The sequence below is a fragment of the Taudactylus pleione genome, unplaced genomic scaffold (assembly GCF_031769625.1).
Source record: "Taudactylus pleione unplaced genomic scaffold, aTauple2 ptg000025l, whole genome shotgun sequence".
Lineage (NCBI taxonomy): Eukaryota > Metazoa > Chordata > Amphibia > Anura > Myobatrachidae > Taudactylus > Taudactylus pleione.
The window spans coordinates 2,378,985-2,395,102 of NW_028284427.1; the positions used below are offsets into that span (position 1 = coordinate 2,378,985).

Here is a 16,118-nt window from a genome sequence, read left to right on the forward strand (position 1 = left end):
CAACATACTGTACAGCTAGTGTGAGGTGGTCTGAAAAGACAAAACCGGTCTGTGTAACACCCTTTTCCTTTCACATTATAGGCTTTAACAATCCATATAAGAGACAATTATTTCAGATTTAGTATTGTACCTAGCCTTTCCGTATGGTTTTTTATGGTCTTTGCACTATATTTCCCATGTACCAAGAAAAAAATAAGTGTTTAACTTCTTTAATAACCATCCCCCTGCTATGTCAGCACCTAACTGCTGAGATGCAATACGAGTCTATGATTAGTTGTATTTTCATTTTTGATACTTTCAATTTAAAACTATTTGTGCGTTATTAGTACCATACAGATGAGACAAATCTCAAATTGAGCTATTACCTACAAATAGCATTATGTACTTTACAAACCCAAGCAAACTTTTTAAAAATTTGCCAGTCACCCCCAAAGACTTTTGGCTCACAAACAGTACTTTTAATTATGTTTTTCTGTAGTTTAATTATTCATTGAGTGTTCCACAGTTTAATGTCCTAATTTCATAAACAATGACCAAAATATATTCAGAATCTTTTTGCTAATCAAGGCTCATCTCTGGTGCCTACCTTTCCATTACCTTTCAGTTTTCCATTCTCACAAACATACAAAATTAGACCAATATTACCTATTTTATACACTCACCATGTTCTGCTTCCGGAGCTTGAAAACGATTATAGATTCATTTGGCATTGGAATTCTTGACAAATCACTCTCTTATTGACTGAATTTTCTAAATTATACTTACATTCCCAAAATTCCCTTATTGGGTTCTTGCAATTCCAAACTGCAATTTGAAACTTTGACTATCCAAAGCAATACTTGTCATGATCCCTAAACAATGAAGAAATATAGGGACGTTTCATGTAAATCCATTGGTGGTTCTGTATATTTTAAAGTACAACGTACAACATATATACCCAGATGGTACTATGCTACAACTAACTCCATTTCCAATTTTTTTGTCACCTCCATGCTTATTTGTAATCAGATGAGGAACCTAAGCTATACTTCCCTACTTCCAATATTTACGGATGATACTTTTCCTGACAATTAAGCCCTACCCTTGGGACACAGGAAATGGACACATTGGCCGCAATTCAAATGTTATAGATGCCCCCTGCTGGAGATCTATACTAATAGGCGCCCAATAGTGCAATTCAATTGTATCTCCGTTCAGGCGCCCATTAGTAATTATTGTGACCACAAGCATCGGGTTTAGCCGTGCAAAGTGGCTAAACCCATCTAGAAGTGGTTAGGGTTCCCAAACAGCCGTCTGGGCGCCCAAACCACCGTCAGGGCACCCAAAAAACGAGACTTCAGACCGATTTCTTCTTGCACCTCAGCAGGCTGCGAGAAGAAATGTCCTCCCCGCAGTTTTAAGCATCTGAAAGTAGCAACAATTGAATTGCCCCCAATATAGACGCCAGCAGGGGGGCATCTGTAACAATTGAATTGCCCCCATTAGAGATTCCCAGGTAACTCACAATTATTCTAATATCTACTAGCTGCATCCTCAAATGAATTTCACTTTTTTTAGGTAGACAAGTGGGGCATGGATTTATAGTTCATCCTTATATACCAGACCTGAGCTGGGATCTGGACCGTAGCAAAGTGGACATCCATCTGTGTGAAAACTAATGGGCAGATCTAAAAATACAATTTACAGATGACACCTAAACCACTAATGCTTTCAAAATATAGAATTCCTGCTACTATCCCTAATAATGGATGAAAGCTTCTCTTCCTATACATAATTGTCCTACCCTATCACAGCTAGAATAGTCACTTTTTGATATATTTTTGTTATGAAAAAATTATTTTTTTTATAACAAGAGAGCAAGTATTAATCTGAATTGGAGTTGATCAGTTTGTAACCTTGGGGAAATTTACTAAACATTGATTTTTGATGGTTTGCAAACCAATGGGAATTGCCATGAATTGATACTGACAGCAGGTTCTAAGTTCAAAATACTGAATTTACTAAAGGTTGTAAATAGAACCTGCTGTTGAAGGGGAGAGCAGGACAGATCTCCCTCTATAACCATATAGGCTTATTAAGGGAGAGGATCGAAGAGGACTTTTCCCAATGTATTCGTAAGTAATAAATTGGTGAAAGAGGAATCTTTTGGTGTTTTTTTCTTTAATAAAGGATTTTTCAATTCAGTGTGTGTTATGTATTTTTTTGTAATATTTTCTTTACAGGTGCACTGCATGTCAGTGGACCCTGTCTGCCAATGCATGCTGGCTCCTGTGGATCTCCGAGTGCAATCATGCCCTGACAGCCTGTGCATTCTGGCATGATAGGGTTAGCTGAGACCTTGTAGCAGTAAGGATACATATTAAATCTATTATTAATTACACAGGTCTGCGATGAAAAAACTTTTTAAACAAATTTATGTGATGCTTATAGATTTTTGGCTTCTGAACACGAAAATGACTCCCGATTTTGCATATCAAATCATGTTTTTCTGCAAAATGTGTATTTATGAATAAGTCTTTCATATTCTTTAAAGTAATAAATGTATTCTGCCTACATTTATTATAAAACATTGTCTTAAATTAATTCAGTCGATTGTATAGAACGTTGCAATTCAGTTTTTGTCATAAAACTTCCCCCTTCCCAGTGTCAGATTAAGGTCCACATGGGCCTGGAGCTGAAATTTACAAAGGGCCTAAACCCCATATTATTTAAAGGAACATTGCACACACACAACAACTACAACTACAAGGTGAGCTGCCGAAGGTGAAACCAAATACAACAGATCCAACACAGTTTTGCCTTGCGCCGGCTCAATTTAACCCCTGCCTAAAAAAGTTTAGAAATTGGAAAAAATAATGTTATCAAATCCAGTTTAGTAGATCCAAATCAAGGTTTATTTCCACCTCTACATATAAAATTAGGACTGATGAAACAATTTGTAAAAGCACTGCCTAAAGATGGAGAAACTTCCAAATATCTTTGCACCAAATTCCCTAACCTATCTGATGCTAAACTGAAGGAAGGCATTTTTACAGGCCCTGACATTAGAAAGTTAATAAAAGATGAACATTTTGAGTGTGTAATGAATACTGTGGAACTTTTAGCATGGACTTCGTTCAAACAACTGATTTCAACATTTTTAGGCAATGTCAAGGATCAAAACTACAAAGCAATTTTCAGGGAAATGCTTAATAGTTACAGAAAACTTGACTGCAATATGAGTTTAAAGGTACATTTTTTTAATTCCCATATTGAGCATTTCTTGAATCATCTTGGAGACTACAGTGAAGAACAGGGTGAACGGTTCCACCAAGACGTTAAAGAAGTAGGAAGAAGATACCAGGGTCGTTGGGACATCAGCATGATGGCTGACTACTGCTGGATGATACACAGTGACGACACAGAAAAAAGCTTATAAGCAAAAAGCAACAAAACGAAGTTTGAAGCCAAAAAAAACAAGATATTAACGATTTTTTTCAATAATTATACTTTTTTTTTCTATTATTGTTTGATTTTATTGTTATATTATTATGTAATTAAGACTTTTGTCTTAATTACACAGGGATATCATCTACACTTCTTCGTATTTCACAATAAATGTCAAAAACAATTAAACTTCTTGTTTTTCTTAAAATGTATGTAAACCCCTTATAGGTAAATGTGATGTGGTAATTTTTGTCTTGATGTACACAGGAGTATAATTAAGAATATATAAGTATTATTAAAAAAGCTTTCAATACCTTAAATTCCGCAGATCTGTGTTAATACCGCCCAAGGGGTGTGGGTTTAGATGTAGTGCTATTAAAAAAGGGCTGGTTATACATAGTGGGGGCTGTATTTTTCTGCAAGCTCCACCTTCCTAATCACTGAAGGGAAAGACGAGCAGTGTAGTGACCTGATGAATCTGGTGGCAATAACTCAAACAATATTGTTTATTGATAGTACATCCATAAATAAACTGTTTGCATTCCATATTGGAGCACATTAAGAATATACACAGATTACCTATAAAATATGGTCATGTGTATAAAAATAAAATCATAGGTATAAAATTGTGCAGTTGTTATTAATAAATGGTATGAAGTGGCATGGTAGAATTATCTGGATTAGTAGTGGCCTTTTCACTGTAGACATATCCGAATTAATAGTGGCCTTTTCACTGTAGACATATCTGGATTAGTAGTGGCCTTTTTACAGTAGAAATATCCAGATTAGTAGTGGCCTTTTCATGGTAGAAATATCTGGATTAGCAGTGGCCTTTTCACTGTAGAAATATCTGGATTAGCAGTGGCCTTTTCACTGTAGAAATATCTGGATTAGTAGTGGCCTTTTCACTGTAGAAATATCAGGATTAGTAGTGGCCTTTTCACTGTAGAAATATCTGGATTAGTCGTGGCCTTTTAACTGTAGAAATATCTGGATTAGTAGTGGACTTTTCACTGTAGAAATATCTGGATTAGTAGTGGCCTTTTCACTGTAGAAATATCTGGATTAGCAGTAGCCTTTTCATGGTAGACATATCCAGATTTCTAGTGGCCTTTTCACGGTAGACATATCTGGATTAGTAATGGCCTTTTCACGGTAGACATATCTGGATTAGCAGTGGCCTTTTCACTGTTGAAATATTCTGATTAGCAGTGGCCTTTTCACGGTAGAAATATCTGGATTAGTAGTGGCCTTTTCACGGTAGACATATCCGGATTAACAGTAGCCTGTTCACAGTAGACATATCTGAATTAGTAGTAGCCTTTTCATGGTAGACATATCCAGATTAGTAGTGGCCTTTTCACTGTAGACAAATCTGGATTAGTAGTGGCCTTTTCACAGTAGACATATCCGGATTAGCAGTGGCCTTTTCACTGTTGAAATATTCTGATTAGCAGTGGCCTTTTCACGGTAGAAATATCTGGATTAGTAGTGGCCTTTTCATGGTAGACATATCCAGATTAGCAGTAGCCTGTTCACAGTAGACATATCTGAATTAGTAGTGACCTTTTCACGATAGAAATATCTGGATTAGTAGTGGCCTTTTCATGGAAAATTTATCCACATTAGTAGTGCCATTTTCACTGTAGAAATATCCGGATTAATAGTACTATTTTCCTGTATATCTATTGGACTCTATTGCAGAGCTCAGGGTTCACCTCCACCCACTTTTATTTCTAATGTTCTAACCACTACCTGTCTACGCTTAAAGGCCTAGTGCTGATTTTTAATTGAGGGAATTCCACATCAGTGGTTTTTATACTTGTAAATGTATGCATTTTTAATAACAAGACATATATCTGTAGATATACATAGATCTGTACAGATCATAGGGATCTAAGCACTAGAAACATGTTTGGCAGAGGCATGTAGTTTTTTTTGGCTGGGTTTGTGACAAGAGTGCAAGGACATTGCAGCGGGTTCTAAACCCACTGCTGTAGCAAATCATCAGGGTACAATTCCACTGGGGAATTCCAACAATCCCACCAGGATTGTAGATCCGTCTCTTAGTAAATGTATCTAATTATATCCTTTAATACTTAATTGGGCTTGTTTATATACATATCAAATTTAGTTCATAAAACAACTTTTTGCTGTTATTTATGCTTAAGTTATTAAACAACTTTAAACACATTAATATGAATTCATTTATTCAGCTCATTTTACTGCAATAAATACCATAAATAGGAAGAGAAACAGAACAATACTGGGTCAAACGTCATATGTTGGAATGTATGTTCCAGTACTAGTAGGCAGGACTCCTCTTTGGCCCCAGAAAAACCTGAATTCTTCATGGCACAGATTCAGCATTCCTTAGATTTTCTGGTCCATGATGACATAATAGCATCAAACAGTTGCGCAGATTTGTCTGCTGCGAATCTCCACCACATCGCAAAGGTGCTCTATCGTAGTGAGTTTCGGTTGAGTGTGGAGGACATTGGAGAGCACTGAACTCATTGTCATGTTTGTTGAACCAGTTTATGAGTAAATATGCTTATGACATGGCACATAATCCTGCTGTAAGTAGCCATTAGATGATGGATAGACTTTGGCAAATGGGCTGTAACAATGCTCAAGTAGGTTTAAACAATGATCAATTGATATTATGGCACCTAATATGTGCCAAGAAAATATGAAACATTATTGTACCCAATATGTGGCAAGAAGATATGAAACAAAAAGCCTGAACAGTTGACACAAGGTAGGATTGATGTTGTTTATGCCAAATTCTGATGTTACCATTTGCATGTCACAGCTGAAATCAAGATTCTTAAGATCAGCCATTTTTTTCCTATCTTTGATTGCCCAGTTTTGGTTTTGCTGTACCTACTGTAGCCTTAGATTCCAGTTAGCTGAAAGGAATGGAATTTCATGTGGTCTTATGCTGCTGTAGCCCACTGTCAATGTGCTGTCTGTTTAGCAATGCTATAATAAGGCATTTTCATAGTGCTGATTTGTTTTTGTGTTTTATGTGCCATTGTCTGTAAACTGTGGAGGTTGTTGTGTATGTAAATTCATCGAGAGCAGCAGTTTGTGAGATATACAGCAATACATTGCTGCAAAATAAAGTCTATCAATAAAAAAAAATAGCAATAGGTGGTTTTTGATAGTAGAGAAATTGCTGAGTATTTTATTCCAGTTTATACAAAAGTTATATATAGAAGCACCATCAAAAGCAATAAATGTACAATCACAGGTTGTGCTGATGAATAATCAGCTGTGTAATTTTGGCTTGTGCAGATCTGAAAATCCTTCCTGTAGTTCTGGGAATAATCTGTGAGCTAAAACAACACTGTAAAAATCTGTGATTTTATAAACATAGTTGAACACAATAAAATTAATAATAACCATTTAAAATTGAACATTTCAAACAGTATCAATCCTATAAGTCATAAATCAGCAATTAAACAAAAAAACTAACGTGTACTATGAGTTAAGGGGCCTATCCATTAGTAGATAAATTTGAATGATGAACGATTTATCGTTCAGTCGTTCTATTTATCTGCTAATGGATAGGCTCTGGACGATAAAAATGCGCACTCCCGCTGCCGACAAATTGGGTCTTTTGTCTCTCCAACTTGTTGGTCAATTATCGTTTATCTCTGACAGATATTAGAAATATCTGTAGCAGTAAACGATGAACGACGGATGATTTTTTAATGAAAATGAATAGAAACATTTAAAAAAATCCACTCCCAGATGATGTCATGCAATATCGTTCGTCGTTTGCAAAAATCTGTCATGTACATGACCGATATCCGTCATAGCAGCCCCAGGAATTTTCAAGGGATAAATCTTGTGTCTTTCATCTTACAGAAAGATCTGCTAATGGATAGGCCCCTTTAATGTAATATAACAGTTTTCAACTATGTGTTCTGCTGGGTCTGCTAATCATTCATTTGTCATTTCACTCCACCCCATGATGAAAATAAATGTCTGTTTGCCACCTCTCCTGACCTCTGACTTTTTTTGATTCTGTTTCTCATTTTGAACCTCAAAGAGCATACATGCCTACCCTCCTGGTTTTCGCGGGAGGCTCCTGATTTTTCGGGTAACCACTCGCACCCTCAGAAGGGTGGGCACCTCCCGCATTCTGCCCACCACCTAGTGAAGTGGGCAGAATGGGGAGAATTTTGTGGCGATCACGGGTCCCCGTGTAGGGGGCGGGGCTTAATGACACGATTCTCAGTGAATTGCGTCATTTAGCGCCACCCCCTATTTAAATTTAAGCCAATCGCAACAATTTGCTGTGAAGGGGGTGGGGCTTAATGGCGCGAACTGTCAGGCCCTGCCCCCATCACAGCCCACCTGCTTCTCCTACCAAAGGCTTCACCCGGGAAGAAGAAGCCAAAGGTAGGCAACTATGTCAAAGAGATGTTTAACTTTGGCTTTTTCAGACCCTACAGTGGGGTACAAGTGCCCAAAAAGTTTTAGGGCACTTACTTGAAATTGAGGCAGTTACTTTTTAAATCCTTTCTATAATATCTAGTGGTTCAGATTCATGCAGATTACAGATGCCATTCGAAGGATTTATAATGTTATACATGTGGCCTACTGTACCTCACCAGGAAATGTAGTCTCTTTAAACATTGCAATTTATGCCCAACACTAGGTATTACATTCTTCTGAAAGAACTATTACTGATAATTGCAATATATAAAATATATTTCACTCCTTCAAGGGCAGACTAAGGGGCATATTTCACAGTATTCAGAAATTGGCCCCACGAATTATAATCTTATTGCTGCATATCTCGTCAATCAGAAATTTTGTATCACCTGAATTTACCGAAGATCACATGCAGAGAACGGGGCTCTTATAGGAGCCTGCTCCTGTAATGTATATAACTGCTACTGTGATCATTTTACTTCCACTATTACACTTGTGCTATAATCAGACTTCAGATTTCTCTCCTGAATAATGTAGGATAATGTAGCGCATAGGACACAATGGCTATCAATATCTAAACAAGGGGTTAGTTATTGGGTCCAACCTATGGGGGCTGTATTTATGAACAAAAATGGGGGGATGGAAGCAGATATCGCTGACATATACTGCAGTACTCTTTATACATCCTGGGAATACTTAGATTTGATTGGCTGCTTTTGGTGCATTTACTACCAAAATTATTTGGTAAATATGCTCCTAAATTTAGAGATGATCTATTTGTGTTTAATCAATGTTCTCATGCTATATTTCATCTTAATTACTTAACTGTCTTTATTTTTTTCACAGTTTATACAGTATATTGATTATATTGATTCATTTTTTCATAACTTTGTATTCTAAACCACTTCTCTTGTACTGTATGTATCTTTTCTTGAGTACTCACCAATCATTTTTAGCATTAAGTTTATATTCTGTCTAACTTTGCAATATATGCTATCTGATATGGCTTTCATAACAATTTGTGAATTAGAAATTACACTGTTTATGTTGTTTATATTTAAATATTGCCAAATTTCTACATTACATAATCTCTTGCCTTTTACACATAATATTAATAATATATTTGTCTCTTTTTTTCTCTCTTTTAGAAAACAATTGCCTGGGAGATAAAATAGCTTTTTGTCGTTTGGACTTACTGACTCGTTATTGTTCAGTGCCAGCTTATAGTAAGCTGTGCTGTAAATCTTGCAATTCATCTAAAGTTTCAAGTAATCAAATTGCTCAAAAAAACAATAGCTTTGAGAATATTCCACCTTCCAAACCAACACTTCCAAGTATTTCTTCTACTTTGTTACCTACACCTGTTTACAGCACAATTGTTTCACCCATCAATGTAACTGAACGTCAGCAAGACAATAACAGAGTAGATGTTCCCTACAAAACTAATAGGCTTGACAATGAAGTTCCACCATTGAATAACCTACTTCGAAGAAGGTCCATGTTTGAAAAGACAAAAAACCAAAGAATTCAGCAACTAATTGCAGAGAAATTTCAAGAATCAAAGGAAAAGTTACATTAATTTCATTGCTCGTGTATTAATTGCATTTTTAAAGGAAAAACAAAACCGTATAAATGGTACTGTAACAGAACTACAGACTGTCTTAGTTTCATACTAGAACAACATTATACAGCTTCCTATAAATTCACAAAAACATCTTCTGGACATAGAATTATCATTTTTTTCAGTAATAGTGGACACACAAAAATCAATTGCTGTTCAATTAATGGATAATATTGTTGCCAATTATTTATATTGCTTTTATTTCTAATCAGAATCAGTTTGTGCACTATTACGTATAACATTTAATGGCAATATCACATTTCCATATAGAGTTTCAGTTCATATCGCTAACTGTTTGTAGTAATGTACTATTAACAATGTTTTGCAGTAGTAAATGGAAACATTTTGGGCTTCTTCATTTTAAAGCACTTTTAAATTTTAAGTTACAATATTTTTAACAATAATCTCTAAACTGTAAAATAAAATTGTGCTCATATTGTACTTAGACTGGAAACAACTCTTTGCACAACCCCCCTCCACACACACACACTAAAAATGTTTTTATTGTAATAGAAAGTGAATCATGGCGTCTGGTCTATAACTGTCCAATCATTTTTATTTACACAGATAATTATTCCAAAACTGATGCTGCACAGTGCCGTTTACTATGACTGTGTGCCCCACATTCTAGTCACTAACATGGCTGTGATGCTGCACAGTGCCGTTTACTATGACTGTGTGCCCCACATTCTAGTCACTAACATGGCTGTGATGCTGCACAGTGCCATTTACTATGACTGTGTGCCCCACATTCTAGTCACTAACATGGCTGTGATGCTGCACAGTGCCGTTTACTATGACTGTGTGCCCCACATTCTAGTCACTAACATGGCTGTGATGCTGCACAGTGCCATTTACTATGACTGTGTGCCCCACATTCTAGTCACTAACATGGCTGTGATGCTGCACAGTGCCGTTTACTATGACTGTGTGCCCCACATTCTAGTCACTAACATGGCTGTGATGCTGCACAGTGCCATTTACTATGACTGTGTGCCCCACATTCTAGTCACTAACATGGCTGTGATGCTGCTCAGTGCCTTTTACTATGACTGTGTGCCCCACATTCTAGTCACTAACATGGCTGTGATGCTGCACAGTGCCATTTACTATGACTGTGTGCCCCACATTCTAGTCACTAACATGGCTGTGATGCTGCACAGTGCCATTTACTATGACTGTGTGCCCCACATTCTAGTCACTAACATGGCTGTGATGCTGCTCAGTGCCGTTTACTATGACTGTGTGCCCCACATTCTAGTCACTAACATGGCTGTGATGCTGCACAGTGCCGTTTACTATGACTGTGTGCCCCACATTCTAGTCACTAACATGGCTGTGATGCTGCACAGTGCCGTTTACTATGACTGTGTGCCCCACATTCTAGTCACTAACATGGCTGTGATGCTGCACAGTGCCATTTACTATGACTGTGTGCCCCACATTCTAGTCACTAACATGGCTGTGATGCTGCACAGTGCCGTTTACTATGACTGTGTGCCCCACATTCTAGTCACTAACATGGCTGTGATGCTGCACAGTGCCGTTTACTATGACTGTGCTCCACATTCTAGTCACTAACATGGCTGTGATGCTGCACAGTGCCGTTTACTATGACTGTGTCCCCCACATTCTAGTCACTAACATGGCTGTGATGCTGCACAGTGCCATTTACTATGACTGTGTGCCCCACATTCTAGTCACTAACATGGCTGTGATGCTGCTCAGTGCCGTTTACTATGACTGTGTGCCCCACATTCTAGTCACTAACATGGCTGTGATGCTGCACAGTGCCATTTACTATGACTGTGTGCCCCACATTCTAGTCACTAACATGGCTGTGATGCTGCACAGTGCCGTTTACTATGACTGTGTGCCCCACATTCTAGTCACTAACATGGCTGTGATGCTGCACAGTGCCGTTTACTATGACTGTGCTCCACATTCTAGTCACTAACATGGCTGTGATGCTCACAGTGCCGTTTACTATGACTGTGTCCCCCACATTCTAGTCACTAACATGGCTGTGATGCTGCACAGTGCCGTTTACTATGACTGTGTGCCCCACATTCTAGTCACTAACATGGCTGTAATGCTGCACAGTGCCATTTACTATGACTGTGTGCCCCACATTCTAGTCACTAACATGGCTGTGATGCTGCACAGTGCCGTTTACTATGACTGTGTGCCCCACATTCTAGTCACTAACATGGCTGTGATGCTGCTCAGTGCCGTTTACTATGACTGTTTGCCCCACATTCTAGTCACTAACATGGCTGTGATGCTGCACAGTGCCGTTTACTATGACTGTGTGCCCCACATTCTAGTCACTAACATGGCTGTGATGCTGCACAGTGCCGTTTACTATGACTGTGTGCCCCACATTCTAGTCACTAACATGGCTGTGATGCTGCTCAGTGCCGTTTACTATGACTGTGTGCCCCACATTCTAGTCACTAACATGGCTGTGATGCTGCACAGTGCCGTTTACTATGACTGTGCTCCACATTCTAGTCACTAACATGGCTGTGATGCTGCACAGTGCCGTTTACTATGACTGTGTCCCCCACATTCTAGTCACTAACATGGCTGTGATGCTGCACAGTGCCGTTTACTATGACTGTGTGCCCCACATTCTAGTCACTAACATGGCTGTGATGCTGCACAGTGCCGTTTACTATGACTGTGCCCTACATTCTAGTCACTAACATGGCTGTGATGCTGCACAGTGCCGTTTACTATGACTGTGTGCCCCACATTCTAGTCACTAACATGGCTTAAAAGATATTAGACAAATAATAGACAAATCTGTAAATTGCTTAGATACAGTAATGTTATTTTCTCCAATTCTATACTACACAGTACAGTTTAATCTGTGAGGAGTCATCATAACAGTTTGTAGTCAGAAGAGAGTGAGACATTTTATTTCAGTATGAAATTCAGAATGATCACTTTTACATGTTTGATTAATGGAGTAATATACTCCCTCCTACCTCAAAGCAGCCCAGCACACACTGCAGTGATCACACTGATCGCGCCCCCTCCTAGCTTTGTGCTGGACTGAGGGGCTCACAGCGCCCCGTGGTGCTGCAAAATTATTATTTTTTCCATAAGCGGGTATGGCCACGCCTCCTGCAATTAGGACATGCTCCTTTCACTCGGCCCTGCTGCGGCTGTCAGCGCCCCTGCCGATACCTGCTGCGATCCCTACTTTCCTGCCAGCAGTCGTAGTCCCTATAGGTTTCTATGGGGATGCGATGCTGCCATATTTACCAACTTTCAGAATTGAAAGGGTTCCATAGGAACCCTCCCCTGACAATGGCCGCGGCGTATGCATGGATAGTAGACACCACACATGCTCAGTAGTGTAGAGAGCGCTGACACTGTTACTTCACTGCATTGCAAATGTAATCATTAATAAATGTTCCCCAGAGTGTTTACAGCAGCATAGTACCTCAACATCCTGTGGGTTCTGGATCACTCATCAAAGAGATAATATATTTTACATAGCACACAATGTACTGTAACAATGTAAAAATGGCAATTTTATATAAAATATATATTGCACAGAGACTATACAATGCAATCACTGTATTATTTATATTACAGTATTAGTAATGAGGTTCTACCACAGTAATATGAGTGATAGGACAATATTAAAATAAACTTAATGTGAGATATGGTAAAGATAATATTATGTCAATACTCCTAGTGACAGTTATTTATGTGGGTTTGACATTGATGCTGGCACTATATGTGGGGTAAATATCCATTGTAGGCTATTATATACTCATTATTATTTTGCCTTACATCTGTAAATCAGCATTAATATAATGTGGCAACTTCGAACCCCCCATTAGGCAATATTTTCATTGGATTCATCGCATTCATTTAATTACTTTCAGTATTCATTCTTGATATTATTATTATTATCATCCATTTTGGAAGTGTGATTTAATATAGAGTAATATTCATATAATTTTATCCACCGATAGTGAGCACAGGGCCTGATTCATCACGGATCGCAGCAGCGCACGCAGTTGGCCGATTGTTGCATACTGCATATGCATCACAGTGTGCGTTCGTAAAGGCACCACTGTGATCGCACAGACCACAGAGAGTCATCGCAGAGTGATTGACAGGCAGTGAGTGGTTGGGGGTGGTGACGGGGGTGGTGACAGATGTGCCTGTTCGTTTGAATGCAGTTGCATGGGCGTGCATAAATTAGCCACTGCGATGGCATACGTAGCTCGTGTACTTACTGCGTGCAACGAGGTTATCAATTTCTAAGTAGGGTTATGGTTGCTGTAATTCTGCGATGATACATCATGTTATCGATGTTTATGGAGGTTTGCAAAGTATTACGCATGTGAGATAGCGGTAGTGGGAGGCAGTGGGCGTCTTTATGCTGGGCAGTGCAACGGCATTGCGATTACAATCATTAGCATATTTTCGCAGCAGACCTGCATGCTATTATGTAGCTGCGATTGCAATAGCGATCCTTAATGAATCAGGCCCTCAGTATTATAATCACTCGCACTTGTTCCACAATTTACACTGTTTTGTCTGTTTATGTTACCTTTAACAGGTGTTGTTCCATAATAAGTAATATTCTCCAAACCAGTATACTTAAGAATTTGTCATTTTATTAATTAATTAAATAATTAGATTAAGCCCTTTTAACTGGGACATATTCTCCCATGGTTATAATGCAGGAATAACAATGATTGACATTGTCACACAGTACTTATACATTATTACAATATTCAGATTATACGCCCCTTTCATACACCCACTAACATTATCAGATAGACAAAGCTTATTTTTGTTAACTCCTCCTTAGCAATCAGACTCGAAACTGAATTCCTTTTGAGTGATACTCATGGAGTGCTGCATCCCATATTTAGTCTGAATAGTTTCCCCAGCACAAGGACACATATATGGGCATGATCTCGTTCACTTTGTTAGATAAACAGTTTCCCTAGGGTGCGGCCTTAAAGACATCACACTAGTTTCCATTTAAATCTGAGTTTGGACAGAGAAACAAAATGGAAGTACCAATGCCCTATTAAATCTCATGTACTGCTTCATTATACAGCATAAAGCATATGTAAATATGGAATTATGTAAATTAGTCTTCGACAGCTCACATGATATTTTGCTGACTTATTGTTAAGGAATTTATTAAAGGTTATATCTTATTAGTTTTATGGGCCATTAGAGTACTGATAATATTTACTTTATGTAATATTTGAATTAGGGGTGAGCGGGTTCGGATTTCTGAAATCCGAACCCCCCCGAGCCCCCCCGATCCGAGTCCGATCCGAGTCAGGCTCGACTTTTCCCGCCTGACTCGGATCTGACATCGAGGCAAAACGTCATCATCCCGCCTTCCGAGTCTCGCGGGTTTTGGATCCTATATAAGGTACCCGCGTCGGCGCCATTTTCTCACTCGGCTGTGGACAGTGAAGAGGGAGGGTGGGAGTTAGTGCTGTGTAGTGTAGTGTAGTGTAGTGCTGCTGTTGTCCACTACTTCAAAGTCCATAGGGGCTGGCTGTGTTGTGCTGTGCTGCTGTTGTTAATAGGGGCTGTGTCCACTACTTCAAAGTCCATAGGGGCTGGCTGGACTGTGTTGTGCAGTCAGTTCCAAAGTCCTGTGCAGTGTCCCAGTCCTAAAGGGGTGCTGTAGTGTTGTCCAGGGGGTGCTCTGTCCATCAGGGGTGCTCCCCCCAAGTGCTAAAAAAATAATATATTTTCTGTGTTTGTGAATTGTGTGCGCAGTAGCCGCACGTGCATCAACAAAGTAGTGCCAAGCGTGCGCCTGTGTCATAAGTAAAGGGCCGGCTGGCTTGACCGTTAAGGGTGCTGTAACCCCCGAAAGTACACTCCAGTCCAAACCAAAAAAAAAATTATTTTCTGTGTTTGTGAATTGTGTGCGCAGTAGCCGCACGTGCATCAACAAAGTAGTGCCAAGCGTGCGCCTGTGTCATAAGTAAAGGGCCGGCTGGCTTGACCGTTAAAGGGTGCTGTAACCCCCGAAAGTACACTCCAGTCCAAACCAAAAAAAAATTATTTTCTGTGTTTGTTAATTGTGTGCGCAGTAGCCGCACGTGCATCAACAAAGTAGTGCCAAGCGTGCGCCTGTGTCATAAGTAAAGGGCCGGCTGGCTTGACCGTTAAGGGTGCTGTAACCCCCGAAAGTACACTCCAGTCCAAACCTAAAAAAAAATTATTTTCTGTGTTTGTGAATTGTGTGCGCAGTAGCCGCACGTGCATCAACAAAGTAGTGCCAAGAGTGCCCCTGTGTCATAAGTAAAGGGCCGGCTGGCTTGACCGTTAAAGGGTGCTGTAACCCCCGAAAGTACACTCCAGTCCAAACCAAAAAAAAATTATTTTCTGTGTTTGTGAATTGTGTGCGCAGTAGCCGCACGTGCATCAACAAAGTAGTGCCAAGCGTGCGCCTGTGTCATAAGTAAAGGGCCGGCTGGCTTGACCGTTAAAGGGTGCTGTAACCCCTGAAAGTACACTCCAGTCCAAACCAAAAAAAAATTATTTTCTGTGTTTGTGAATTGTGTGCGCAGTAGCCGCACGTGCATCAACAAAGTAGTGTCAAGCGTTCGCC

The 16,118-nt window shown here is 39.2% G+C and overlaps 1 protein-coding gene across 1 annotated transcript in view; it reads left to right on the plus strand.

Moving 5' to 3' along the window:
- LOC148539621 (A disintegrin and metalloproteinase with thrombospondin motifs 2-like) overlaps positions 1-9,903 on the plus strand; it is a 975,120-nt gene extending 965,217 nt beyond the window's left edge. Inside the window, exon 22 of the mRNA XM_088451253.1 lies at positions 9,024-9,903. Coding sequence (XP_088307379.1) covers positions 9,024-9,454 — 431 coding nt within the window. The 3' untranslated portion in view covers positions 9,455-9,903. The remainder of the gene's footprint in view (positions 1-9,023) is intronic.
- The last annotated feature ends 6,215 nt before the right edge of the window (positions 9,904-16,118 follow it).